The sequence below is a fragment of the Chrysemys picta genome, chromosome 2, assembly GCF_011386835.1.
Source record: "Chrysemys picta bellii isolate R12L10 chromosome 2, ASM1138683v2, whole genome shotgun sequence".
In the NCBI taxonomy this organism is placed as follows: Eukaryota; Metazoa; Chordata; order Testudines; family Emydidae; genus Chrysemys; species Chrysemys picta.
The window spans coordinates 98,405,044-98,431,784 of record NC_088792.1 but is presented as its reverse complement, the minus strand read 5'-3'; the positions used below and the strand labels follow the sequence as shown (position 1 = coordinate 98,431,784).

Here is a 26,741-nt window from a genome sequence, read left to right as displayed (position 1 = left end):
GCAGAGCTTCCTGCAGCTGGGGCAGAAATATGAGGGTGGGTCTGACCTGGCCCCGGATGCCATGCAGGGGAAGAGGCAGTCCCGTCCTCCCCAGCCCATCTGGGACTAGAAGATGAGCCTGGAGCAGGGTAGGAGCCAGCAGCCAGGTCTTCCCCAGTCCTGCCTCCTGCCCCACAGTGATTTACCTCTCTGATGGCTGCCCTAGGACCAGAAACTTACTCCTAGGGAGGGTTGCATGACTGCTTTTGTGGCTTCCTTTGCTTCCCCATCAGAAAGTCATTTTTCTGCGGGGAAGCAAAGAAATCTGCACGGGACATAAATTCTGCACATGCACAGTTGCACAGAATTTTCCCAGGAGTAAAAGGTGGTTGAAACATCTTCTACAATAATTCTGTGACCTACAAATCAAGTTTAGAAAGTTCTTTGGTAAGGAAAACTCATCACCAAAAGAACAGATCTGTTGGCTGATCCTAGGGCAGAGGTGGGCAAACTACAGCCTGCGAGCCACATCCAGCCCATGGGACCCTCCTACCCGGCCCCTGAGCTCCTGGCCTGGGAGGAGGGTCCCATGGCCCCCAGCCCCACTCCTGCTGTCCTTCCTCCCCTGCAGCCTCAGCTCACTGTGCCGCTGGGCCTGACCCAGTCCTCTGTGCTAAGCAGTGGTATGGCTGTAGCGCCGCCAGCCACCGGTGCTCCAGGCAGCATGGTAAGGGGCCAGAGAGCGGCGTGGGGGAGTTGGATAGAGAGCAGGGGAGTTTGGGGGGTGGTCGGGGGGGTGGATGGGGTCAGGGCGGTGAGAGGGTGGGGAACAGGAGGGTTGAATGGGGGGCAGGGGTCCCAGGGGGGCAGTCAGGAAGGAGAGGTGGGGCTGTGGGGGGCAGTCAGGGGCAGGGGTTCCGGGGGCGGTCAGGGGATGGGGGAAGGGGTGGTTGGATGAGGCAGGGGTCCTGGGGGGGGCTGCGATCTTGTAACTTCTGCTAGTTGTTGGAAGAAAGCCTCGTCCACCTCATCCCCCTGGTCTGGTGGTCTATAGCAGACTCCCACCATGACATCACCCTTGTTGCTCACACTTCTAAACTTAATCCAGAGACTCTCAGGTTTTTCTGCAGTTTCATACCGGAGCTCTGAGCAGTCATGCTCCTCTCTTACATACAATGCAACTCCCACACCTTTTCTGCCCTGCCTGTCCTTCCTGAACAGTTTATATCTATCCATGACAGTACTCCAGTCATGTGAGTTATCCCACCAAGTCTCTGTTATTCCAATCACATCATAGTTCCTTGACTGTGCCAGGACTTCCAGTTCTCCCTGCTTGTTGCCCAGGCTTCTTGCATTTGTGTATAGGCACTTAAGATAACTCGCTGATTGTCCCGCTTTCTCAGTCTGAGACAGGAGTCCTCCCCTCTTACACTCTCCTGCTCGTGCTTCCTCCTGGTATCCCATTTCCCCACTTACCTCAGGGCTTTGGTCTCCTTCCCCCGGTGAACAAGAACACTAGTTAAAGCTGTGAACATTGAAGAGGTTCATCTCAGACCAGGGGCAGCAGAAAGGAACTGGAGAGGCAGTCAGTCCGTACTGCCCCTTATGCCCTCAGCATAGGGGGTGCAAGCACAGATCAACTGACATTGCTAGAGAAAAATCTTCTGGTCTCCAGCACATGGAGCTCATGCGCACCTCGAGTGGAATACATCACTCAAAGAAGAACTAAACTTTTACCGAAAGGATAAAGCACAGGGCAGATGCCAGTGTTATTTCTTTGGTTTTATGCAAAAGGGTTCTGTAAGGAGCAAGATAAGTGGGCTACCAACTGTAAACTCTTTGGTGACATTCCCTTGAGGGATTTACAAAGGAAATCCCTTTAAAGAGGTCATTAATGATTGCAATGGATATTTATAAAAGGCAATGCCATCTACAGTACATTTTCCCTTTGCTGATTTGCTAATTACCCATAATTATTTCATTAGCTCAGTTTCATGCACTGTATGGAAATGGAGATTTTTCAATGTATTAAAATTTTACATTTCCATGGTACACCTGCAATTTCCCCAGTAAAATTAGCATAATGTTCTCTGGGATGATTTTCGTTCTTCATTTACAATTTCCATTTTTGACCCTTTTCACTATCCAAATTTATATTAGAAACAAAAATGACCCCCACCCCATCCCGAGATGTAAATTTTTGTAAAGAGAAAGATAGAAACAAATTTGATTAGGTGTGAGTATCAACCCTCCCCTTGTTCATGAATCATCTGAGTTATTTGAAACCTGAGCCTTCAACATTGCAGTACAGACATCTAGCACTAAATCTAAGGACTAATATTAATGGGCAGCAAGAGAAGTCTCTTTTCCAAGAGAGGGGATGGGTTGCTGGGTCCAGGTGCTAGGTCAGGTGTGCGATCAGGAATTCCAGTCTGGCTCTCTCTTTCCCTCACCCCAGGAGTTGGGGAGCTATTGCCCCATGTGTTGCCTCCAGATGGGATGTGTGTGTGTGTGTGTGTGTGTGTGTGTGTGTAGGGGGGCTGGTCATTGGTGTCAGGGGGTGTATGAAGGGAGCCTGGCCCAAATTTTTCTCTCTCTCCCCTCCCTGATGTTGGGGGAAGCTTCTGCTGCCTCTAGTGCCCCTGTGTGTGTATGACTGGGGGAGGGGAAATGTGCCACTTGCCACAGGAGGTCACAGGGAAGGGAGTCCGACCTGGCTTTCTCGTTTCCTTGCCCCAGCAGTTCCCTGCCATGCCCAGTGTAACTGCACTACTGCAGGAACCCGGCCTCAGAATATTCAGTGATTTTGGCAGGCTGCCAAAAATGTCCAGAGGCTCTTAAATGAAAGACTGGAAATGACAATTTTAAACACTTCGTATCTCAATCAGACTTGGCTGAAATTCCACGAGGAAACAAAAAGAAAAGAAGTGACACCTCTGTAGCCTAAGGGGACTCCCCTTCCTGAATAGGAAAGGCCCATTGCAGATGATGGAGGTATGAAAGCGTCTCAAAGAAAATGTGGCATGAACTCTAATAGTAAGTGTTATCAACCTAAATATAGGGTTCACTACCAACTCCCGCTCTAGTGAAGTCGGGCAATGTGTGCTTGCGTGTATGTGTATGCATGTACATTTTATAAACTGTAGATGTAGATGGAATACAATATATGATGGCATAGTAGGACGGTTGTATTGCCCACTCTTTGCTTCATGCAGGAGTAATTTTTTGGGGGGGAAGGGGGGGTTCAGAGGAGAAAATGTTTCCTAGCAGAGAAATATTTGAGGAGGTGAAATATATTTTTAAGAAGATTATTTGTGTAAGGGAAAACAAATCCCACTACTTTACCTTTCTATTGAGCAACCTTATGAATAAGTGAAGTGACCTTAAAGCACACAACATACTTTACCTCCCCAAGGTAAATGGTGAAATACTTCAATTTAGCTCCCTACAAAATACATAGCAGAGTTAATGCTTCTGTCTTTCATGTATTTTAACCAGATGCTAATTGCTTTTGACATTTTTCCAATAAAACATCACAATGCACTCCCTTTTCCTTTTTTAAAAAAATTGAGAATATAGCTTATCCTAATTTCTCTCACTCTATGAAGGTGATGGAGGTATCTTCTGGACTTCTGGCTGAAGTACTTTTCAGATGCATAGATGTCTCTCTGCTGGTCGTTCAGCAGAGCTGGATAGGCCTTAGCATCAGCAAAAGAGAGAGGCATTTGTCTAAGAGGGAGGGAGATAAGCATCAAAAACGCATCGGATCGTGAGTAAAGGGCTAGGAGATAGTCTTTATCTAATCTATTTGGGCCAGGTGTAGCAAGGGACAAACATAATTGTCTTGCCTAAAGGAATGGGGTTTAACTCCAACTTTTAAAAGTAATCCACAAGCAGGCAACCAAGTGTTAGTGCTCTACACTGCCATGATTCAATTCCTGATCTTGGTCTCTTCTTCTCCATGCCAACAGGGTTTTGGAGGTGCTGCAGAAGCAAGATGTGAAGCCATATGGAGATGGGGTGCTTTGTGTTGCTCAATTACTCAGGAGTGCCTTCTATGGCCAGATGGCCTTAGCAAGATCTGAAGGAAGTCTCCTTAACTCCTCCTCAGCTGGGAAGATAGCAACCTTCATACAAAGCCTTCATCATGTGGGGCTCTGATCAACATCTGAAGGTGCCCCCTGCCTCCTACCCAAACATACACTCCACTGCCAGAATATTGTTTAACATCTTAAGAGCATCATGTTTCTTTATATACTCATAATATAACAAAATTTCATGTGACAAAAATCTTATTAGCTTCTTTTTAATTAGACTAGGCTCAAGCTTTTAAAAGTGACAAATATCTTCGGGCACCTTAATTTTTGGGTAACCAACTTGACACACCATAAATGGATCTGATTTTCAAAAAGTGCTGACCACCCACTCTGGAAATCAGGCTTCTTTGTGATGTCTTAAATCAAGAATCCAAAATCACTTGTCAATTCTGAAAATCTTGGCCTACATCATCTAAAACACACTATACCCAATTTGGGAATTTACAGTGGCTTTCTGTCCTGTTTCTGAAAGAAATAAATAAGTTTTGAAACTATGGCTTAACAAACTAGTACAACCACCAACTTTTAGAGAAGTAACAGAAATGTAGAGCATGCTTTTTACTTTGGTGAGTGTGTATGTATGGGATTCCTTTATGCATGAAAAGAGCACCTCTCAAGATGTTCTAAGAGTTAATTAACACTTCCAAGTGGGTAAAAGTCAAATCATAACTTTTTCTTTCCCCCTGTGGACTCTTAATTTTGATTTCTTTGAATCTATCAGAATTATGATAGAACAACAAGTCAACCTTCTAGATGGCCTGGAAAACTTTCTGAATCTCCTTAAGGGAACTTGTAATGTTTAGTAAAACTTCTTGCCAGTGACAATTTGGCATCAAGACAGTACAGGCATGTATTTTAATTGACGATGAGTAAAGATAGCTATCTCTGGCTTGCTGTGATTGAAAATGGGAGCCAAGCAAAGGTTGTCCTATTCTGGGGAAGGAAATGTAATTGAAAAGTCATACAGTGAAATCCTGAACCCATTGAAATCAGTGGCACAATTCCCATTGACTTCAATGGGGCTAAGGTTTAGCCCATATTGTGCAGTTCTAAAAACAGGTCCAGACAGAAACACTATATTTGAAAAGCCTTAACCCAAATCTGAGTGGCTGTGAAGGTCTCTTTCAATGGAGGAGGAGGATATAAATGAAAGATCCTTTTTAGTTACAGCTGGGCTTGCATTATGGCTTCATGTCAGCACATCACCATTCTGTGCTTTAGTTTCATCCCCAAAGCTATCATTTTTAAAGGTTGTAAATGATGAGAAAAAAAACATGGAAAAATTGCCAAATCCAGACATTAGTTACTACTACTGCTACTAATAATTTTGCATTGTATCTTTCATCCTGAGTGATCTCAAAGTGCTTCACATGTAATATATAATATATAGCTACTGAAACAGCTACCTCTTCAATGAAAGGCAACAACCAGCTGACAAAAATCAGGCAACAGTGGAATTAGGGGAAATTTTGAGCAATGACACCCAGCAAAAAGGTCCTGTAAAAAGTGCCATGGGAACTTCACGGGCTGTGGACACTCTACACTAAGCAGGGAAGGCCTTAGTATTTTAGATCTTCCCCAAAAGTCCCAAACAGCATAAACAACAGGATATTCAATTTATCTTTCTTGGAAGGACTCAGACAATACAGAAAAATGTTATAAATACCTGTAATTAACACCCTTTTCAGTCAGTGTGGTTTTAGTTAAGAGGAAATAAAAGAAAACATGGATTGTCTTGCTGGGAAATCACCCACCCTTCCATAGAATAATGAGGTAAAAAACAAAATTTAGGAATAGAATAGGCTGCAAGGTTACATTAATTCCCAATGACACAAATTGGACACAAACTCTGTGGCAAAATATTTTCTGAACTCCGTACACCAGTCAAAACTCATATTCTACATTAGCTTGATTCATCATTTGATGTACACCGCCTATTTTATGGAAACTTAAGGTTACCACTATATAAATAGAGGCTCCATTTTATGTTTTGATCCTTATGAATAAAAAATGCTGCACTACAGAAATTATGGTAGGCCTCATGGTATTTATTTGAACAAATTTGCTTTAGCTTGAATTTTAAAAGTTCTTTGGTCATTATGTACATCTGTGTTATAATTACATATGAATAGAGTTAGCAGAATGCTATTAAAGATCTTTTCTTTGAAAATTGGCCTAGCAGTAGTTAAACTATTTTGCAATTTGCATAGTAAGCAGTAGCAAAAAAACAAAACAAAACACAAAACACAAAAAACAAAAACCCTATAAAGTTAGAACTACCAACGAAATAAAATTACATTTTGCAAGAAATACAAATGTACAGTGCATGGAAGCTTCCTAAATCCAATATTTCATCTATTAGGACCATATTTAGCAGCATCCTAAGTAAAGCATAACATTAGGAGGACAGCCTGTACACTTCAGGAGGGCAGTCAGTTGGGAGCTATGTAGGAATATGTCCATTTTTAGCCATCAGTGCCCTTTTGCAAACCATCAGTGCAGAAAAAAAATAGCTCTTAGTTGTCTGCACATATTTAAAAAAAACTCTACAATAAAGGTGGATGGTATTTTTTTAACAGAGGAGCTACTAATATGTAATGCAAGTGGAAGAATGATACTTATTTGCTGAATAATAACATAAATGAACAAATGAACAATATAAAACATTTATCCAAAAAAGTAGAGCAACATAAGAAATATTTCTGAATATCAATATTACTGTTTACCGATTTTCTTCTCTTTTTTGTCCGCTGTCCAAACAGTCCTACACCTATTATAATAACAGTAAATGCAGGTCTTTCCATCGACTTAAATAAGCACGGGATCAGGCAGTAATATGGATCAAAACTTTTCTATATTAATTTGTTTGTAAATTTCTGCTGTTATCTATGTAACACTTTTGGTAGGGGAAGTGCTTACATGATACCTATCTTGCAATAATTGTTTCACTACTTTAAAAATACAAATTTTATTATATTTTTTCCCAACTCACAATATCTGCTGCAGAAATACACTGTAATCCCAAAAGGACACTGAAGAGGAGGTTACTCACCTGTGCAGTAACTGGCATTCTTCGAGATGAGTGTCCCTGTGGGTGCTCCACTCCAGGTGCCGGTGAGTCCCTGTGCCTTCGCTTGGAAATTTGTACAGCAGTACCTGCACGGGCCGCGCATGCGCAGTGCCTACCTCATGCACTGATGGTGCCTTAACAGCATGTGTGCAGCAGATACTCCTAAGTTCCTTCTCTACAACGGAGACCGCTCTAGACTCTGAAATAGAGGCGAGGAGGGTGGGTAGTGGAATACCCACAGGGACACTCATCTCAAAGAACATCAGGTACTGCACAGGTGAGTAATCTCCTCTTCTTCTTCTTCAAGAGATGTCCCTGTGGTGCTCCACTTCAGGTGACTGAAAAGCAGTATCTCTAGGATGGTAGGGACTTCGGATCTGGTAAGAAAGCTGTAGAGAGCCTGGCTCGAGCCATTCGAGTTCAGTCAAGGGTCCCTGAGTAAGGGCATAGTGTTTGGCAAAGGTATGTTCCGAAGCCCAGGTGGCAGCCTTGCAGATGTCTACATAGGAATGCAACAGATGTTGAGACGGATCTGGTAGAGTGTGCTTTAACAGAAGTTGGAGGATGTGTCTTCTTTAGTTGGTAGCATAAATGGATGCAGTCTGATATCCAATTGGATATTCTCTGGCTGGACATTGATTTGCTCTTAGATCGCTCTGTGATTGAGATTAAAAGTTTAGGGGTTTAGTCCTATCCAAATAAAAGGACAATGCTCTGCACACAGCAAGTGTGTGCATCGCTGCTTCAAAAGAGTTCGCATGCGGTTTAGGAAAGAAGGTTGGTAGATGGATAGGTTCGTTAAGGTGGAAGGATGAATGTACCTTCGGGAGAAATTTGGGATGCGTTTGGAGAGTGACTTTATCCTTAAAAAAAATAGTGTAAGGTGCGTCAGCCATGAGAGCTCCAAGTTTTCCTACGCGTTTGGTGGATGTAATTGCCACTAAGAACACAGCTTTCATTGATGGGTGTAGTAAAGAGCAGGATGCTAGCGGTTCAAACGGCTTTTGCGTCAAACATATGAGGACCAACTGGAGGTCTCATGGTTGAGTAGGTGGTCTGATGTCCGGGTATGGGGTCTGGATGCTTTTGAGGAATCTTTTTGTGATAGGGTGGGTGAAGATAGTGGTGTCGCCGATCTTCTGGTAAAATGCTGTGATTGCTGCCAGATGTATCTTTATGGAGCTGAAGGAGAGCCCCGATTGTTTGGGCTCCAGAAGGTAGTCCAGTATGACTGGAAGAGGTGCAGAAGAAGGAGCAGTTTGTCTGGCAGAACACCACGCCCTGAACCTAGACCATTTATGGATATAGGTGGTGCGTGTAGATTGTGCCCTGCTGTGTAATAGTACAGTTTGCACCTGCTCGGAGCAGCCTAGTTCTTCATGGGAGAACCATTGAGAAGCCATGCCTTGAGGTGGAGCATTGCTATGTTTGGGTGGTGTAGATCGCCCCTGCGTTGGGACTATAAGTTCAGAAAGGGGGAAGGGAGATTGGCGGACAGGTGGACATCCGTGTTAGAAGTGGATACCATGGCTGTCTGGGCCACGTAGGGGCAATCAGTATGATCCTGGCCCTCTCTGTTCGTATCTTTAATACTAATTTGTGTAGGAGTGGTATCAGTGGGAATGCGTATAGTAGGTTGTCATTCCATCTGATCGTAAGCGCATCTCCCATGGAATGTTGCCCCAGACCTGCTTTGAAGTAGAATCTGGGACATTTCTTGTTGGTCATGGTTGCAAAGAGGTCCAGTTGTAGATAACCCCAGGTTTTGAAGATGTTCTGGAGGATGGTGTTGTTTATGTCCCATTCATCCGCTGTGGTGTTTTGTGCACCGGGCAGGTACGAGATGGATATATCGATGTTGTGTTGGAGGCACCAATTCCAAAGTTTCATAGCCTTGGTGCAAAGTGAATGGGATCGGGCTCCCCCTTGCCTGTTCATATAAAACATAGAAGCAATGTTGTCGGTCATGATTCTGATCTTTTGGTTCTTGATGAGTGGGAGAAAGTGGAGGCAGGCATTGTGGACCGCTCAGAGTGCTAGAAGATTTATATTTAATGAGGTTTCTGTGGGGGACCATAGTCCTTGAGTGGTATAGTGTCCAATGTGTGTGTCCCCAACCAGTGAGGGATGCATTTGTAGTAATTATAATTGCGGGGGATTCCTGTAAAAATGGGACCCCGGAACAAAGGTTGTGTGGTCGAGTCCACCATATGAGTGAGTCCTTGATCTTGGTAGGCATGGTGAGAAGTTTGTGTAGTCTGCGTACATTTGGTTTGCAGACTGTGGCTAGCCAACCTTGTAGGCATCGGCGATACAGGAGTGCATTCCTGACCACAAAAGTGTATGCGGCTATGTGGCCTTGAAGTTGTAGACAATCGTTAACCGTGACCTGTGGGCTGTTCTGCAGTTTGGTGACCAGATTCTTTATGTTGATGAATCTGTTGGTTGGAAGAGATGCGATGCCAGTTGTGGAGTCAAGGTGTGCACCTATGAACTCCAGACATTAAATAAAGATTCATGTGGATTTGTTTTGTGTTGATTTGCAGGCCAAGGCCCTGAAAGCAGTCGATGGTCATCTGTGTGGATTGGATGGCTTCCTTGCGAGTTTGCGACTTGAGGAGGCAATCGTCCAGGTAAAGGAAAAATATTCCTTTTACCCTGAGATGTGCAGTAACCACCACGAGGATCTTGGAGAAAATGCGGGGTGCTGTTGAGAGGCGAAAGGCTAGAACCCTGTATTGGTAGTGGTTTGTTCCCAGAACAGAGAAAGCGTCTGTGGGCAGGGTATATAGTTACGTGAAAATAAGCATCCTGCAAGTCAAGAGCTGAAAACCAATCTCCCTGCTCCAGCGCTGGAATAGTGGTCACTAGGATAACCATTTTGAATTTTTGCTTTTTGAAGAACTTATTGAGTCACCTGAGGTCGAGAATGGGTTGCCATCCCCCACTTTTCTTTTCCGTCAAAAAATAGTGGGAGTAAAAACCCTTTCCTCTGTGCTGATCGGTACCTTTTCCACTACTCCAATTTGCAGAAGATGTTGTACCGCTTGGTGGAGCAAGTGGTCATGAGAGGGGGCCCTGAAGAGGGACGGGGAGAGGGGGTGGGTGGGAGATATGGACAGGAAAGGGATGGTATAAGCCTGATCGGATAACCTCTAGAGCCCATCTGCCCATACTGGTGTCTCGCCAGTGGTCATAAAATGGGAGCAAACGGTGACCAATGGGTTAAGTAATTAGTGTGAGCGCTGGAGTGTGTGGGAGGTCTTCTATGACCTCGACCAAGGCTTCAAGTCTGCTTGTTAGTTAGGGGGCAGTAGCATTGAAGCCTAGATCTCTGGCGTTGATGCTGTTGATGATCATATGGCCATTGTTGTTGAGTGTATATCAGGTATTGCGGGCAATGGTAAGGCTGATACCTATATTGTCTCCTTCTATAGGGCATGTATGGATGCCAAGATTGCGCAGGGTAGCCCTGGAATCCTTCATGGTCTGCAGCACCTCATTGGTCGTTGCTACAAATAATTTCTCACCATCGAAGAGGAGATCCTCCATGGTGTTCTGTATCTCACGAGGAAAAGAGTAAGAGTTGAACCATGAAGCCCAGCACATAACAACAGCTATCGCAGTGGATCTGGCTGCAGTGTCCACAGCATCAAGGGCAGCCTGGAGTTATTTGTCCTTCAGATACCACTGCCTTGAATTGTTGTCCCTTTTCTTCTGGAATATCGTTAATAAATTCCATGGATTTCCCATAACTTTTGTGGTCATATTTGGTTAGGAGGGGGGCATAGTTTGCCACCCTGAATTGCAGTGTGGAGGATGCATAAACCTTGCAGCCAAATACATCCATTCTTTTACTGTCCCTGTCAGAAGGAGTGGACCGGAAATGCTGTTGCTTGTTTCTTTGGTTCGCTGCTTCCACTACCAGCGTTTGGTGTTGGATGTATGAAAAGAAACTCTGAGCCCTTGGAGGGGACATAATATTTCCCATCTGCCCTCTTGCAGGTTGGGGTTATAGTGGCTGGAGTTTGCCAGATATTTTTGGCCAGGTCCATGATAGCTCCATTGATCAGGAGGGCAATCTTGGAGGAGACCGCAGGTTGCAAGGTATCTGTCAGTTCATGTTGAGTGTCTGAGACCTCCTTCATAGTGATCTTGAGTTCGCTAGTCACCCTTTTAAATAGGTCTTGAAAGCAGGTGAAATCATCTGCCGTTGTCAGTGGTGGCAGCATCAGGTGAGGAAGATAGGTTATTGTTATTTGGAGAGGTATCGGGTGGTACCTCTTTTGTGAGCCTCACTACAGGTTCCTCCTATACCAACAACACAGAGGTGTGTGAGGGTTGAGGAGGAGATTTGGTGTCATCTCTCCATGGGCTGTGTCAACTGGTGTGATGTCTCCTGTAAGACCCCATGGGTTCCAATAATGCCATTGTCTGGAGAAGGACATGGGTGGTCCCATCCAAGGGTGCCCATACCAGGGTGATAAGTCCCTGGCATATGAGGACCTTGATCTTATTGGTCCAGCATTAGTAGGTGTGTCAATTGGGAAGGAGTGGTGTGGTGAAAAAACTCCCTCCACTTCATCATCCTCACCACTAGAAAAGTAAGAGCGCTGAGGGGATAACTGTCAGTATGGTGCCGACGTTCTCGGTGAGAGATCTGTACCCAGTAAGGGAGAATCCGGGGTTGGCAAAAAAGCAAATCCCCAATGTCGATGGCACTGATGGGTATTGCACCGAGTGCAGTGATGGGACCACAGGGTCGGTTGGTGCCGATTGGCGTGGCACCTTGTGTATCGCCAGAGGTGGTTGAGGAGTCGGTGCTGCGGCTGAACTAGCGGTCGTGTGCGGCACAGACAAGGGCGCCTGAAGTGGCGCTGAGTCCTTTGTGGTGCCGGGCGGTGCTGTGAAAGAAGAGGAAGGCAACTTCAAGCCAGAGTGGTGCATATTGGTGGCAGCCAGAGTACGAGCGGCACCGAAGGTGCCCAGAGCATCATATGCGCTGAGGTCGGCACAGACAAAACAGACCTGCTCAGGGAGAGTTTGGCAGCAGTCTGGTCCCTGTGAGGTGACAAAGCTGGCTGTTTTTTTGTGGATTTTTTGTCCTTGTTGGACTGAGGAGGGCTCTGTCCTGAGGAGAACTCATGTCCTGGATCAGAGGTGAGGTCTGAGGGACTTTTCCATCAAAATTAACTTGAGCCTGAGGTCTCTGTTCTTTCATGCCCTGGCTTTGAGCTTGCTACAATGGGCACATTTTTGTGGGATATGGGATTCCCCCAAACAGCGGACACATTGAGGATGGTCATCAGAGATGGGGATGGCCTCTCTTCACGTAGTGCATCTCTTAAAGCCTGGGGAGCTAACTAACTGTGAGGGAAAAACGGTAGGAAAAATAATTTTTTTGTGGGGGAGGGGAAGGAAGGGTCAAAGAAATAAAACTTATCTGACTAAAATACTATACTAACAACTAACTAACTATGCTAAAGTGAAAAAAAAATTTAAGCGGGACCGCAGAGCTCCGTCTCAGGCCGGGGATGGTAGAGAAGAAACTGAGGAGTCATGGCCACGCGCGCGCTGTTAAGGCACCAGCAGCGCATGAGGCAGGCTCTGCGCATGCACTGCTCGTGCGGGTACTGCTGTACAAATCTCCGAGTGAAGGCGCAGGGACTCACCAGCACCTGGAGTGGAGCACCCACAGGGACTTCTCTCGAAGAAGAACATATTCTCAGGCCGAATTACAATGCTGGTATTTACAGTAAGCTTCTGTCCTCTCAAAGATTATTACAGGGAAGCGTTTTGAAGAACTAGGGCTTGATTCTACAAGCACTCTGTCCTCAATCCAGTAAAGATTTAAGTATATGTTTAACTTTGAGCATGAGTAGCCCCATTTACACCACTTAGATAGCAGAGAAAAAGGAGGTTAGAGGAGAGGGAAGAAACACAAAGGGAAAAGGTAGGAGAAACGAGAGACAATAAAACGAGCGGAGCAGAGAGGATAAAGACTGGAGAAAAGATGAAGAGGAGAGGAAAACTTGGGGGAGGGGAATGGGAGAAAACAGAGCAGTATGATTACAGCAATTCTTGGCCACCTCACAGGGGTTCTATTTTAAGAAAAGCTGATATAAGCAATGGAAAGAGCAGGAGTGATAGAGTTGGAGCCTGAATCACCTGACCAGGGTAGGAAAACCAGCAAACAAAAAATCCAAGGGACCCTGATGGTCATTCTCCAGACTGAGTATGTCACAACCTACAGCAAATTCTGTTTTTCCTTTGAAACCTTTATCCTCTTATTCTGAATTGGCTGCAGTGTCACTGCCAGCCCACGGTTTCTTTTTACAGTGAAGCCTAAGCAGCCCCCAGACAGCCCTGCCCCAGCTACAGGTTCATACTGAAAATATTGTCAGCTCTGAAGCTCCTGCATTTCCAAAATTGCCTTTACTGATATGGTAGATGTAATATGCCTGTTTTTTAGTAGAGCATTTGCTAAAAATGTAAAGTGTCTCACAATATCTTATTCCAAACATTGCTAAAATCAGCCTGGATACTGAACACTGTCACATGAACTGAAAACTGGAAGGAATGCAGGCACAGAGCAGTGTTACACAACAATATACTGAATTTTGGAGGGGGCAATGTACAGTGGGGTACCACAGGCGTCAAATGGATCAAAGGCCTGATCCAAAGCCACTGCAGTCAATGAGACTCTTTCTATTGATTATAATAGACTTTGGATCAGACCTTAAAAGGAGGCAATAGCATACTATTGAAATTTGCTGAGAATACTAAAATGGGAAGAGATGCAAACATCACATAGGATAGAAATATAATATATAAAGGGACACTGAAAGATTTTAAATATGGGCAAGAAATAAGATTCAGCTGGGTAAAAATGCTAACTAAAATAGCAAGGGGGAAATAATGTGAAACATATATACTCAATGGCAAGAAGAAAACTAAGATGCAGCAATGCTGAAAGATATATACCACAGGGGAAGTGGGTTTTTTACCCACGAAAGCTTATGCTCAAATAAATCTGTTCGTCTTTAAGGTGCCACTGGACTCCTCATTGTTTTTTTAGGGGTGACAGTGGACAGCAAATTAGTCAGAAGTTTGCAATGTGATACAGCAGCAGAAAACGGTTGAGTTAACAGAGGCATCAAAACACAAAGCATCTTTATAGAGCTCAGTGTGACTGTATTTAGAATATTGCATTCAGTTCTGGGCACCTCACCACCGCAAATCATAACAAACTGGAAGGTGTTCAGTGAACAAAAGTAATTTGGGGGCCAGAGGGATCAACTGATAAGGAAAAATTAAGAAAGCTTAATGTATATGCAACAACTCGTGTGTGGGAAGGACATTACAAGTCTAAGAATAATTAAAATGTGTAAACACTGAGGTGGGAAAGGAATTATTTGGTTTGGTTTAGGAGTAATGGGATGAAATGGAGAAAGGGAACTTAAAGGCTGTATAACAGAAAAAATACATAGGCTGTTTGACAACCGATGTGAAATGGATTTGTTGTCTTAAGCCCTGATCCTGCAAAGAATTATGCACATGCTTAATTTTACTTACTGTGAGTAGTCCCACTGACGTCAATGGGCTACTCACAATGTGTACTGTTAAGCATGGCCATGGTCCATCTTCCAATTCACAGGTCTCTTCAGTTGATTAAATTATCAACAAATCACTGGGTGAATGATTGTTACGTATACAATATTGGCCTCAGTATCTATTTTGGGGCACTTATCTGGTTGGCTCCCTTCACTGTAGGAGCTGAGCACCTTTCAATCTTTAAGATATTTACCCTCACAACATCCCTGTGAGGTGGGGTTCCATTGGCTTCATAGTAAAGACTGCAGCCAGAGTACCACCTGCCTGCTTTGTTATGGGGTGACTGTTGCATTGGACCTAGAAAACCTATTTGTCCCACACACCATCAAAGAGATTCACAGTGTCTGGAATATTATTTCATGGGAAAACATACTCTTAAAAGGGACATATTTGGATACCTGGTGATGATTTTTCTACCATGTACGTAAAACTACAGGAGAAAAAAGCTAGCAGCCAAAAACTCCTCCAACTGGTTGCAGTCTTTCAGTGCGTTATCTGTTTATGATGTAATGCTAGTCATAATATTAACAATACTTAGCAAATTCCAAACAATAGCTAATTAGCTCCCTTAATATTAGTTAATTAATCCTCTTCAAGGCAGATATTGTGATTAGTCTTATTTTACAGATCGTAACATTGAGGGTATGTCCACACTTAAAATGCTGCAGCTGCGATTCCGTAGCACTTCAGTGTAGACATTACCTATGTAGGTACTACCTCCCTGATAGGAAGTAGTTAGGTCAATGCAATCAATTCTTCCATCGACCTAGCACTGTCTCCATCGGGGGTTAAGTTGGTATAGCTACATCTCTCAACAGTGTAGATATTTCACATCCCAGGAGCGATATAGCTATACCGATGTAAGTTCCTAGTGTAGATCAGCCCTGAGGCACAGAGGTTAAGTGGCTACACCAAGGGCGCAGATGAAGCCAATATCAGAGGTGGGAATTAAATTTAGGAATTTGTGGTTCTCAATCCTAAATGCAGGTCACTAGATCACACAAGTAATTCTCTTCTTTGCTGTTGGTAGTACATTGCTTGGGTTACATCATCTGCTTGCACACGCTGCATATATGGAAAAACTATTGTACAAATAGGGCTTGATCCAAAGCCCATTTTTAAGTTAATTAAAGTGTTTTTCCATTGACTTCAATAGGCTTAATATTAGGCCTTCTGAATATCAAATTAATCTGAAAAATGTAAAAATGTATTAATCAAAATCCTTAAAAAATGAGGTATGTCTGACTGAAGCAAGAATTGCCTTTTGGGGGGAAATAAAATCAAAGACTAGAGCAGAGGGAAAAAATCATAAATTTTTAAGCTAAATTTCAACTACTAATTAGGTCAAGAACTTTTTATATACATATAAACTTGAAAAGGATTGACTGAAAAGAAAATATGGACAGGAAATTGGACCAGAAAGTGTTTGTATATAAAGAACTTTTATTAAATAACTTTTAAAATGTTTTGTTTTCCCTAAAGAAATTGCTGAAAGAAGAAAGTCTATTGTCTATTGGTACGTACAGCACAATATTAGCTCCGAATGGATTCACTGACTAATAACAGTATTTATAGGCACCAGGCCAAAAGTTTCTTTCCAAGTCTAGTTTAGGCACTTCTTATAAGCCATTCAATAGCAGATACTGATATGAGGAGAGCAGGGAAATATAGTAGCAACTGAAATGTAACTGCAGTAATTAGAACATAGCTCTTTATCTATACACAGCTGCCAGAAGTCCATATTAATTCTAAGAGGCTCTGTACCATAACATATACTAACAGTAAATGAGGTGAAGGAGGAAAACCATCAGATAAGTAACTGCAAATATTCCACCTGTTGCAAGACTTCCACTAAAACACATTTTTATTTATATAGGAAATACCAATACGTAAATCTTAGCTATTCAGACAAATGACATTTGTATTGGTTTCACATAAAAAGAGTAAATATTTTGCTGTTAGCTTTTTTGCTAAGAAACCTTCATCAGCCCCTGAGATTTTAAACATCAAGTGAGTTGTCTAATCAGGGTAGTTATTCTTACCTTTGAGTGTTTACATGTGTTTTTGACTGAGGACATATTTTTGGAGGATTGTGTTTATTAGAAATGTTATAGTTCTCCTGAGAAGTGACAAACAGATACATTAGGAAAACTGTTACACCTCTGTTACACATAGCTAGCAATTTATTTTACAGCTGATACCTAATGCTAAAAATGAGTGAAATAAGGACCATATGAAGCAAGTCTTGGGGGAAGTTACAATGCTTCAAGATCAAGCTTAACAACAACACAAAACTCTGATTTCCATAGGCAGAATATCTTTTATATTCTTCGGAGGGCACATTCTTGGGTCAGAGGAATCCACATGTTCTTGCTGCCTAGCTATTGCCAATCGCAAAGCAGATTGGATAAACAAGGTCTATATTTTAACAGACTCCATATTCATGTTTTCTCTCAAACTGATGAACTTTGCTAATGCTCTTCTATCACACATTTTTACAAAATCAGCTGTTGATTGTGGGGATGTATTAACTTCTCCACTCTGTTATCATTGGAGTCCATGTAGCTTTTTTAACAGGTATACCCAATAGTATTATTGGACACTAATTACATGACCATCATTTTCTTAACTTATTCTGTACAACCTCTCCTCATGGATGACAATCCCTTTTTGTAGAAGGAGATTAACTCTGCTATCAGTTCTAAACTTATCTTTTACCAGCTTTAGATAAAGATGAGCTCCCAATTTGCCATCAGCTAATATCTGAACAGGAATTCAAGTAAGGCGGAGGGGAGAGCACCAACCCCTCCTCCCCCTTCCGTAAAAGCAGAGGAAGCACTCCTACTTCTCTCCCGGGCTTCAGTAAGCAACATACTTCCTGAATTTCCCCACATCCTTGGTTGGTATGTTGAGAGCACCCCCTCTCCTGTTTCAATCTACTTTAACCACTGAATAGGAATATTCCTTCACAAAAACATCCAGGGGTCTCATTCTCTAAATACTTGTCCACTATGATCTAGTCCTTTTCACTCTTCTCTCTTCTTGAAACCTTCTTCATCAGACTATATCTTCTACCCACCAGATATGCCTTATTGCCAAACGCTGTGTCCTTTCAAGGTTTGGACTATCTTTATTTAGAAGTTTGTGGTTTATCAGATATCTCCAAAATTTCTCTGTGATTGTTGCTGGTGTTCCTTATACATTTCAACACCAGGACCCAATGAGAACATATAGGGATATTTCCTAATTTATTAAAATGAAAATGATTATGAACTCTGGGGCAGGGATTGTTTTTGTGTTCTGTGTTTGTACAGCGCCTATCACAATGGGCTTCTCATCCATGACTAGGGCTCCTAGGTCCTAGATAACACAAACAGTAAATAATAATACTAATGCTGCTGGACCAAGCTTTATTAAAAAACAACAATAAAATACCACAACACTCTGCAGGATCACCATGGAGCACAAACAGTTTCTCAGTTATCTCATGAATCGACATAACATTAAACTATTTCCATGTTTAAAACTTTCTGCTTTATTCCCATGAATTCAAATGAAAAAGAATCTCAGGATATAACACCACCCCCTAGCTAAACACACAACCACATTAACTGACCATTTCTGGTTATGATCATCAACATGGAAATAGTTAACAATGTTGTCATTTAAGTGGTGATAATAGGCTTCCAGGCTAATCCCCTATTACAGTTTTTTTGGTATTCTTGTTCCAGTCTGGCTGGCTGCTAACTCAAAAACCCAGCCATGTATCATTTTACATTGTGAAGGTTACCTTCATATCCAGAAGGGCCAGGACACTTTCTTCTTAAATAGATATGTAGATTCTAGAAACCTTTGAACAAATCCGGGGAAAACCTATTCCACAAGAATCCATGGATTTTCCCCTCCCATGGATTAACTGTGTAACAAGTTAATTTGTAATTTACTGGCTACTACAAGGGTAATTGTCAGGTTGTTGTACCAGAAAAATGTACCATTCTATGTTTCATATTCAAAGTATACAAGAACACATTCCCAGCACTATTGTACTATGTACATAGAATCTCTGTGTTTTAGGGTTTTATATTGCTGTCCATCACTGCAGTATCTGAGAACCTTCCATGTAAAGTGAACAGCAATAGCTTGGCAAGCTTCAGGGAGTCTCTGGCACATTTCCCTTTTTGGGACGAAAACTCTGCTTGGGGTAGGGTTTTGATATTCTGCTGATTACTACTTTCCAACTTATTTTGACCAGAAATGGGAGGTTGGAGACAGAACAGTAGTTGAAGTTCAAGGTTGACTGATAGTTTCTTGAGCCCTGGACGAACTATTGCATTTTTCAAGGAGTCTGGTGTGTGCTCTGAAGGAGCCACTGACCATTTCCATTAGTACTGGCATCCAGCATGGATCTGTTTAACTTGTTGTGGCTGTAATATTTTCAGAGCGTCTTGACCTTTGGAATGTGTGATGGGGCCAAACTCAGTCAAGTGTGGTGAGGTGGATAATGCAATCTGGTCACGGGTAGAATTTCCCTTCCCAACTAGCTCCATATATATTTGGTTGATTTTAACAGCGAGGTACACTGACAGCTCTTCACAGTGATTGATGCTTGGGTCCAGTGTCGGGGCTATGGAATCTGGGTTGATTAGCCAGTGCACTATGTTAAACAGCTCTGCTGGCCAGGATTCTGCTGTATTAAATGCAGAGTAGATAGCCTCTTGTGCTGTAGTGGCATAATCCTGTTAGAGTTGTGTCAGGCTGTCTGGAGACACTCACAGTTGTGAGCCACTCCAGACAGCGTGACACTGAAGCAGAGATCCCCAGGGGTTACCCCTGTGTCCACCCTGAAAGATACTTTGAATTGACAGATCACTACAACTCTGTCACTCTTAGGATTCAGATGATCACTCATTTGTGTGCATATGTTTGCTTGCTTTAACCTGTAAATAACTCATTTCTTTTTCCTAGTTAATAAACCTTTAGGTAGTTTATTACAGGATTGGCTACAGGTCTTGTCGTTGATATGAGATGTAGGTTACCAATTGATCTGGGGTTAGTGACTGGTCTCTTGGGACTGGAAGCAGCCTGCCTGTGGTGTGATTTTTGGTGTAAGTGACCATTTGTTTTTTGTGTTGGTATGTTTCTTAGGGCTTGCTCCTTCAAGGTGCTGAGCATTCTGGACGTATCCAATAAAGCACTTAAGCACGTATCTAACTTTAAGCACATGAGTTTAAGAACATGTTAGACAAACACCTGTGAGGGATGGCCTATGTATACTAGATCCTGCCTCAGCGCAGGGGGATGAACTAGATGATCTCTCAAGTTCCTTTCCAGCCCTACATTTCTATGACTCTGTGAGGTATCCCCACTGAAGCCAACAGGATAACTCATGTGCTTAACTTTAACCACATGCTTATGTGCGTCACTGGATGAGATCTGAGTGCTCAGCACATTGGAGAATGAAGCCCTCAGGGCATCTGTTCTGAATCCTGCCCAAAGATTTTAAATTTCTAACTATTTTTTTAAAATGAAGTATTTTAAAAATATTAATTTTGTACTGAAGAAAAAAAGTTAGATAAGTGTCCGTTGTTACTAATTTTTATTACTCATATCTAAATATTCTTAGGTTATACAGAGAAAAGACAGTCTGCTCAATGCTTTTCAAAGGGCTAAGGCTCTGTTTCTGCAAAACCTTATATGCTTGCATAATGCTTAATGATGCGAGTAGTTTTACTGCAGTAAAGACTACTCAGGTGAGCAAGCACTTGCAGTGCTAGACACTTGGAATCCTAGTCTTTGTCTACCCTGGGGACATTTCCCCAAAAATTCAAACTGCTTTAAAATCAAACTAGCTTGAAATTTTGGGAAACTGTCCACAGTGTAGACAGGGCCCTAAAGATCCTAGTTAATGCTTACTCAGGCAAAAGAAGCTCAGGACTGTGTGACAATATAGGACAAAGAGGCTTTTGAAGAATTGTGTATATAAGCTTGCCTATGTTAGACCAAGAAAGTTCTGTAAGCCCCTTACTCTACCGTTCACGAATACACTCAAAATTAAAAAATAAAAGCAATTGAAAATGCAAAGGCAGGCAGGACTTACCAATGAGATACATGCCGATCCAATCCCCCGCATCTACTTCTTCCTTTATATCCCAATAGATCACTAGGTCCTGTGAGTGTCCTATGGAATAATACGAGCTGCTGACCATTAGAGTAGATCGGCTGTCTGAAGTGACCAGGTCAGTGTCACTGGTGGACCGTGGAATGGTTACCATCTCATGGGAGTTGTTCCTGATGTCCATGTTATGAAACTGGTCAGGGTTGTAGCTGTATCTGAGCGGTTCTTTACACCGGCGCCGATTCTGAGAGTTCCTAGATGGAGACGCCATGGCAGCCAGGCCTAGGAACCTGTTTTGGTACAGATTCTGTGAAGGGGCAGAAAGGAAAGAATATTATTTAGAATGCACTTTGTTGAATTTTATATGCCAGCTTAGAAGGGGGAAAAACGTTGCACTGGAATGAGAAAACAATGAATGAACACAGTCTCTTCATACATGACTGTGAAACAAGAGAAACAGAATTTTTTTCTACAGGAGACGCATATCGTGTATCAAACTTTGTATTGATTAATCATGCCCATGGAGACAGCTGTAAATGCAAGATAGACAGGAGGTTCCCCTGTGCCACCAGGCTCTTCTGTAATAGGGATTTTGTGGAGAAACAGATGGTGGTTCATTTCTCTACACACCCATACATACATTCCAGGGCCAGGGGATGGGGCAAAGACTACTAGAGATCCACTCTCTTCTAAATTAATAGAAACACCATCCTCTTTCAAACACCATCAGCTAAATTAATCGCTGAGGTAATTTCCAGTGGAGTTTACATAGGGATACATTTGAGCTCATGCTCCCCATAAAGAACAATTTCCACCACTTTGAGACACCAGCCAGTGTTCAAAAAGAAATTCTCCTCCCAGATTGAGATCCAAAGTACTCCTGCCAGAAAAAGAAATGACCCCTTCTTCCATAATGGATATGTATTAGTGGCAGAGTAAACGGAATTACTTCTCTCCATTAGCCTAACTCGAGTCAGATCAGTCACACTGTGAAATGACCCTTGAGCTGCTGCACCTACCATGGTGCTGCACTCATTCGTGTGCAGCACTAAGACTTCAGAGGGCACATCCCAGGGTTCCCGGCACTGCTGTAAGATGAGCTGCTTTTTGAATATTTTCCTAGTAACTGTGGGAGAGTGTGTCTGTCTTTTCTGGGCACACAGGAGAATTGTGGGAAGGCCTGGAGGACTACCAGCACTCCAGTGGCACAAGCTTGTGTCCAGACTGCAGTAATCTAATGACCCCACTTCCCTGTGACACACTACATGGAGGAAAGTGGAACTGCTGCTACTAGAGACATTTATAAGGAAACTGAGACTGTCTCAGAGAGATATAACAATGTACAACAGACTTCAAATGGGATGGAATCTCTTGTCAGAAACAGAATTTGCCCCACTAGGTACATATATCAAAGCTAGTATATATGTGCAATGGGGCAAATTAATGTGACTAGGACCTTTATTTTTCCATTTCCTGACCTTTGTGCATTTAAAAGTGTAGTTTTATTGTACATTAATGTATCCTATTGCATTTAACTTCACTGATGGGAATAATTGTACAAGTTAGAAGCAAAATGAAAGGGTTGGCCTTGTGGTCAATTGGCAAGGTTCTGTGCTGATGAGTGGGACTGATTCCTGATGCAGGCATATTATTCCTCAGGCAGCAAAGACTAGGAATGCTAGAGGGGTGGTGCTCTCAACAGCTGCAAAGAAAATCAACAGCTCATGCCACTCAACAACCATCTTGCCTGCCAATCATGAGCACTCTTCGTTGTCTCTGATGGGACTTTCAACCTATCCTCCTGGGCCACAATAGATAGTAACTAGAATTTTGGACTGAATGTTTAGGAGACAAATCCTGGGAGTTCAGCTAAGGAAGTGAGAAACTCCCCACCAAATATATATATAAAGAAAACTAACTAGGATTATAGTTAGTTTTCTTTATGGCACATGCTTAAACATACATATGTTACACTTCCAAATAAAAGAATCTAAGAATTTAATTTTGTTCTTATGAAACTACTGATGTTACACCATTGCAAATAGCACTATGCAAAGATGACATTTTATTGTTCCTTAAGTGAGATCGCTGCAAGGTTTTACATTGTCGACTATTTAATCCTGAGTTTCTAATAAACGTACATTCAGGACCTTTGCACTCATGCACACAGATATCCAATCATAAGTGCTCTAAATGAAACACTAGGAAGGCTTCTGCAGCAGAGCACAGCTAATATCAGAGATTAATTTGTTAGTATTCCTCAGATTAGTAAAACAAGACCTATATCTTCTCACCAATTAGGCAACATAGTAAATGAATGTAATGAGCAGTCATAGAAGCTTGGCTGCTATCACACAAGGACTGGAAAACATTGCAAATACTTTCCTTAAAAGATGTATTCTGGGGCATGATTAGAGGGTATTTGAGCAATATGGCTAAAATATAAAATCTGGGAGGGATAACAATGCAGAAATAATAAAAGTGTCTTTACAGTATACTTTTAAACATAAAAAGTTTCTCTGTCTTCTTTCCAGAGTACAGAATGAAATACAGTAGGTGCTTGTTTGCAGCAACACCTTCTAAGAGCAACTGTCGCTTACGAGCAACATTTCCCCGGGAAACACTTTCCCTACTGTGAATTGTCAACACTCCCCATAACAGCAATAGCTGCTTAGGAGCAACATAGCAAAAGGGCATTGATATGTTGCTACTAATAAGTGTCTACTGTGCTGAGACTAGAATTTGCTTAAGGGATGCTGGAAACTAATTTGAAGTCCAAAATTCCACTTTCAGTTCTATTCCCATTGAAGTCAATGACAAACCTCCCATTGACTTAGAACAAGGATCGGCAACCTTTGGCCCGTGGCCTGTCAGGGAAATCCGCTCGCGGGCCGGGATGGTTTGTTTACCTGCAGCGTCCGCAGCTTCGGACGATCACAGCTCCCACTGGCCGTGGTTCACCGTTCCAGGCCAATGGGGGCTGCGGGAAGTGGCGCAGGCCTAGGGATGTGCTGGCCGCCGCTTCCCTCAGCCCTCATTGGCCTGGAACGGCGAACCGTGGCCAATGGAAGCTGCGATTGGCCGAACCTGCAGACGCTGCAGGTAAACAAACAGTCCCGGCACACCAGCAGATTTCCCTGATGGGCCGCATGCCAAAGGTTGCTGATTCCTGACTTAGAAGAATTGGGATCCAGTTCTAGACTATAGGAATATGAAAGGTGCTGTATTCCCAAAATGTCTGGCAAAAACTGGAATTCTCAACAATTTTCCTGTCAAAATGGGGAAATTCCCTACAACTTTCATTGCAAACTTTCCCCCAGTTTCCCACTGTGACATAGTATTCAACTCTCCCTCAGTATGAGAACATTCCGTTATGAGAACATTCCAAATTGACCTCTGTGCCACACAAACTTTAGGTTACCTCATTTTTCATTTTTGTAAATGTTAGATTTAAAGTTCTGCATAATATAAATGAAGTTATTGATAATGGGTATAGCCATAAGGCGCATGTACGAGAATACTATAGCTAATATGATCATTGGTTAACAGTGTTACTCTTTAGCCATTATGTAATCCTTGTAAGCAGAAGTTCAGAATGAGCTAGGTTTTCAAGAGTTGGGGGGTAAATTCTTTATGATCTTTAAAGCATTGGATTGAACCAGACACTTAGGCCTTGTTTAGACTAGGAAAATAAATGTATTTTCTTAATCAGATTAGCTCAATTGAGCTAGCTGAAATCCATGGAAAATCCCTCTTATCACCAATGTAGACACACTTTTATACTTCATTTCAATTTTAACTGCTCAAATGATAGTTTAAGAGGGAACTTTCAGATTATACTAAGTAATGTCCCTAGAAATGAGGGATATGTGAACAGTTTGTTACCCGTCCTAGTGTTGCTAACTCTTTCAATGTTATCACAAGTCTCATTATATATGGTGTTTTTCTTAAAACCTCAGCTGCTGGAATCAAGCAACTGCATACATATAATCTTTCATTTACCATGATCAACCCACTCCCTACCGCATCCCTCTCCCCCAGTAAAACTCCTCCTTCTTCTTACAAAAAGAAATACTGTAACCAAAGACATAAATATTTCAAAACTTGCCGCACAATCTCAAGAAATCATTTATAACTACATATGCGTAATCAAACAAGAGAAACAACAGACACTCAGGTAGATAAATCACATCTTACAAAGGCTGTGAATATAAGAGTACTATAAAACGGTTAGGGATAGAGCACAACTAAGTTAGTTACCTTGTAATTACCATACAAGATAGATAAAAGATGGGCTATATATTTTGAGACAACTTACAGGGACCTGATTTTCAAAGGATGGGTGCTTAGCTCTTTCTGAAAAGTGCTAGGGTGTCTCAAGTTGAGCACTCAATAACTGAGGCACACAAAATTACTGGTCACTTTTGAAAATTTAAGCCTTAGAAAGTAATGTTGGATGGCATATTAAATACAAATAAATATACATACGAGACTACAAGATCAGATATGGGACAATGGTAGAAAAGGAGGAACATACATTTTAAAAGCATGTGATCATGGACTATTTAAAAGTACAGTATCTGGTTATAGCAGTGACATTCTTAGAAAAGAAACTTGATTCCAAGTGCTTCTTTCATATAGACAAGAACTATAGATGGTTGACAACCTGCAATTTGGGACTTTTGTTCTACTATGGCACCAACCCCACTGCAATATTTATTTAACCTAATGGTTTGCCCACTGTATTAAAATTGTCTACTTCCATCACTTTGAGCTAGCTTGCAGTTTTGTGGAATTCACATTGCTGTTGTGAGTAACTTAACTGGAGTCTTAGAATGAATCTGTTGTGTGGGCAACACCTCTATACTGCGTACAGAGTCAGACATCTTTATTATACAGCTGGAACATGCACACTAAAATGGCCAAACATTACAGGTAACATGAGAAAGTGCCCTATTGAATTTTTTAGTGTTTTAGAACTAAAATCGGAACACTCTACCTACTAAGGATGAACTGGTAATGTACGCCCCCAATTAAATACATGAATATGCTGGTACTCTTATATGACAATCATATTTCAATAATATAATCTTATTTGACTCCTATATATTTTTAAATACTGACTGGTTTTAAAGGGGAAAATGTTTGGGTCCTTTTGTTTGCTGTATTACAATGCACAGTATAAAGAAAGTCTGCAATTTATTTATTTATTACTTAGAAATATGAGGAATGTGAAATCTGGTCTTCCCTACTTATTCTGGAAGGTTTGTTGGAGGTGTCAGAAATGTGGATTGTGAATTTATCAAAGCCCCAATGGTGCAATGTGCAATAACTATGACCTTAAGTGAAAAGGCAGCAAATATTCAATCTCTAATAAAGATGTCCTTCAACCTAAGTGTTTCTCTAGCCTGGTCTACACTAGAAAATTAGGTCGGTTTAACTTCATCAGTCAGGAGTGTGAAAAATCCACACCCCTGAGCGGTGTAGTTAAACCAACCTAAGTCCCCATGTATGCAATGCTAGGTGGAAGAATTCTTCTGATCTAGCTAGCACCACTCAGGGAAGTGAATTACCTACTCATTGGCTTAAGTAGTGTCTATACTGAAGAGCTGCTGCTTTGCTGTTGTACCATTTTTTAAGCGTAGACAAGCCCTCAGTCTTAACTTAATAGATGTTAACAAACAAACAATAGTGTTTTAAACAGGCGGAATAAGACAATTACTCTTCCCATGTTAATCAGGTTTTATTTCCTTGGTACTCATGGAGTCATAACCCTACCAATTCTCCCTCCACAAAAGCCTTCAAACTTAAACAAGACCTAAATTTCTAATGTAAGCGGAACAATATTTTAAATAAAAAAATATGT

The 26,741-nt window shown here is 42.1% G+C and overlaps 1 protein-coding gene across 4 annotated transcripts in view; it reads right to left on the bottom strand.

The window, feature by feature from the left end:
* Nucleotides 1-26,741, bottom strand: part of HECW1 (HECT, C2 and WW domain containing E3 ubiquitin protein ligase 1) — a 419,038-nt gene that overhangs the window by 236,748 nt on the left and 155,549 nt on the right. For all 4 annotated transcript variants that reach the window (XM_065583851.1, XM_065583849.1, XM_008169652.4 and 1 more), the window contains one exon: nt 20,858-21,182. In XM_065583851.1, the coding sequence (XP_065439923.1) occupies nt 20,858-21,146 (289 nt within the window). In that variant the 5' untranslated portion in view covers nt 21,147-21,182. The remainder of the gene's footprint in view (nt 1-20,857; nt 21,183-26,741) is intronic.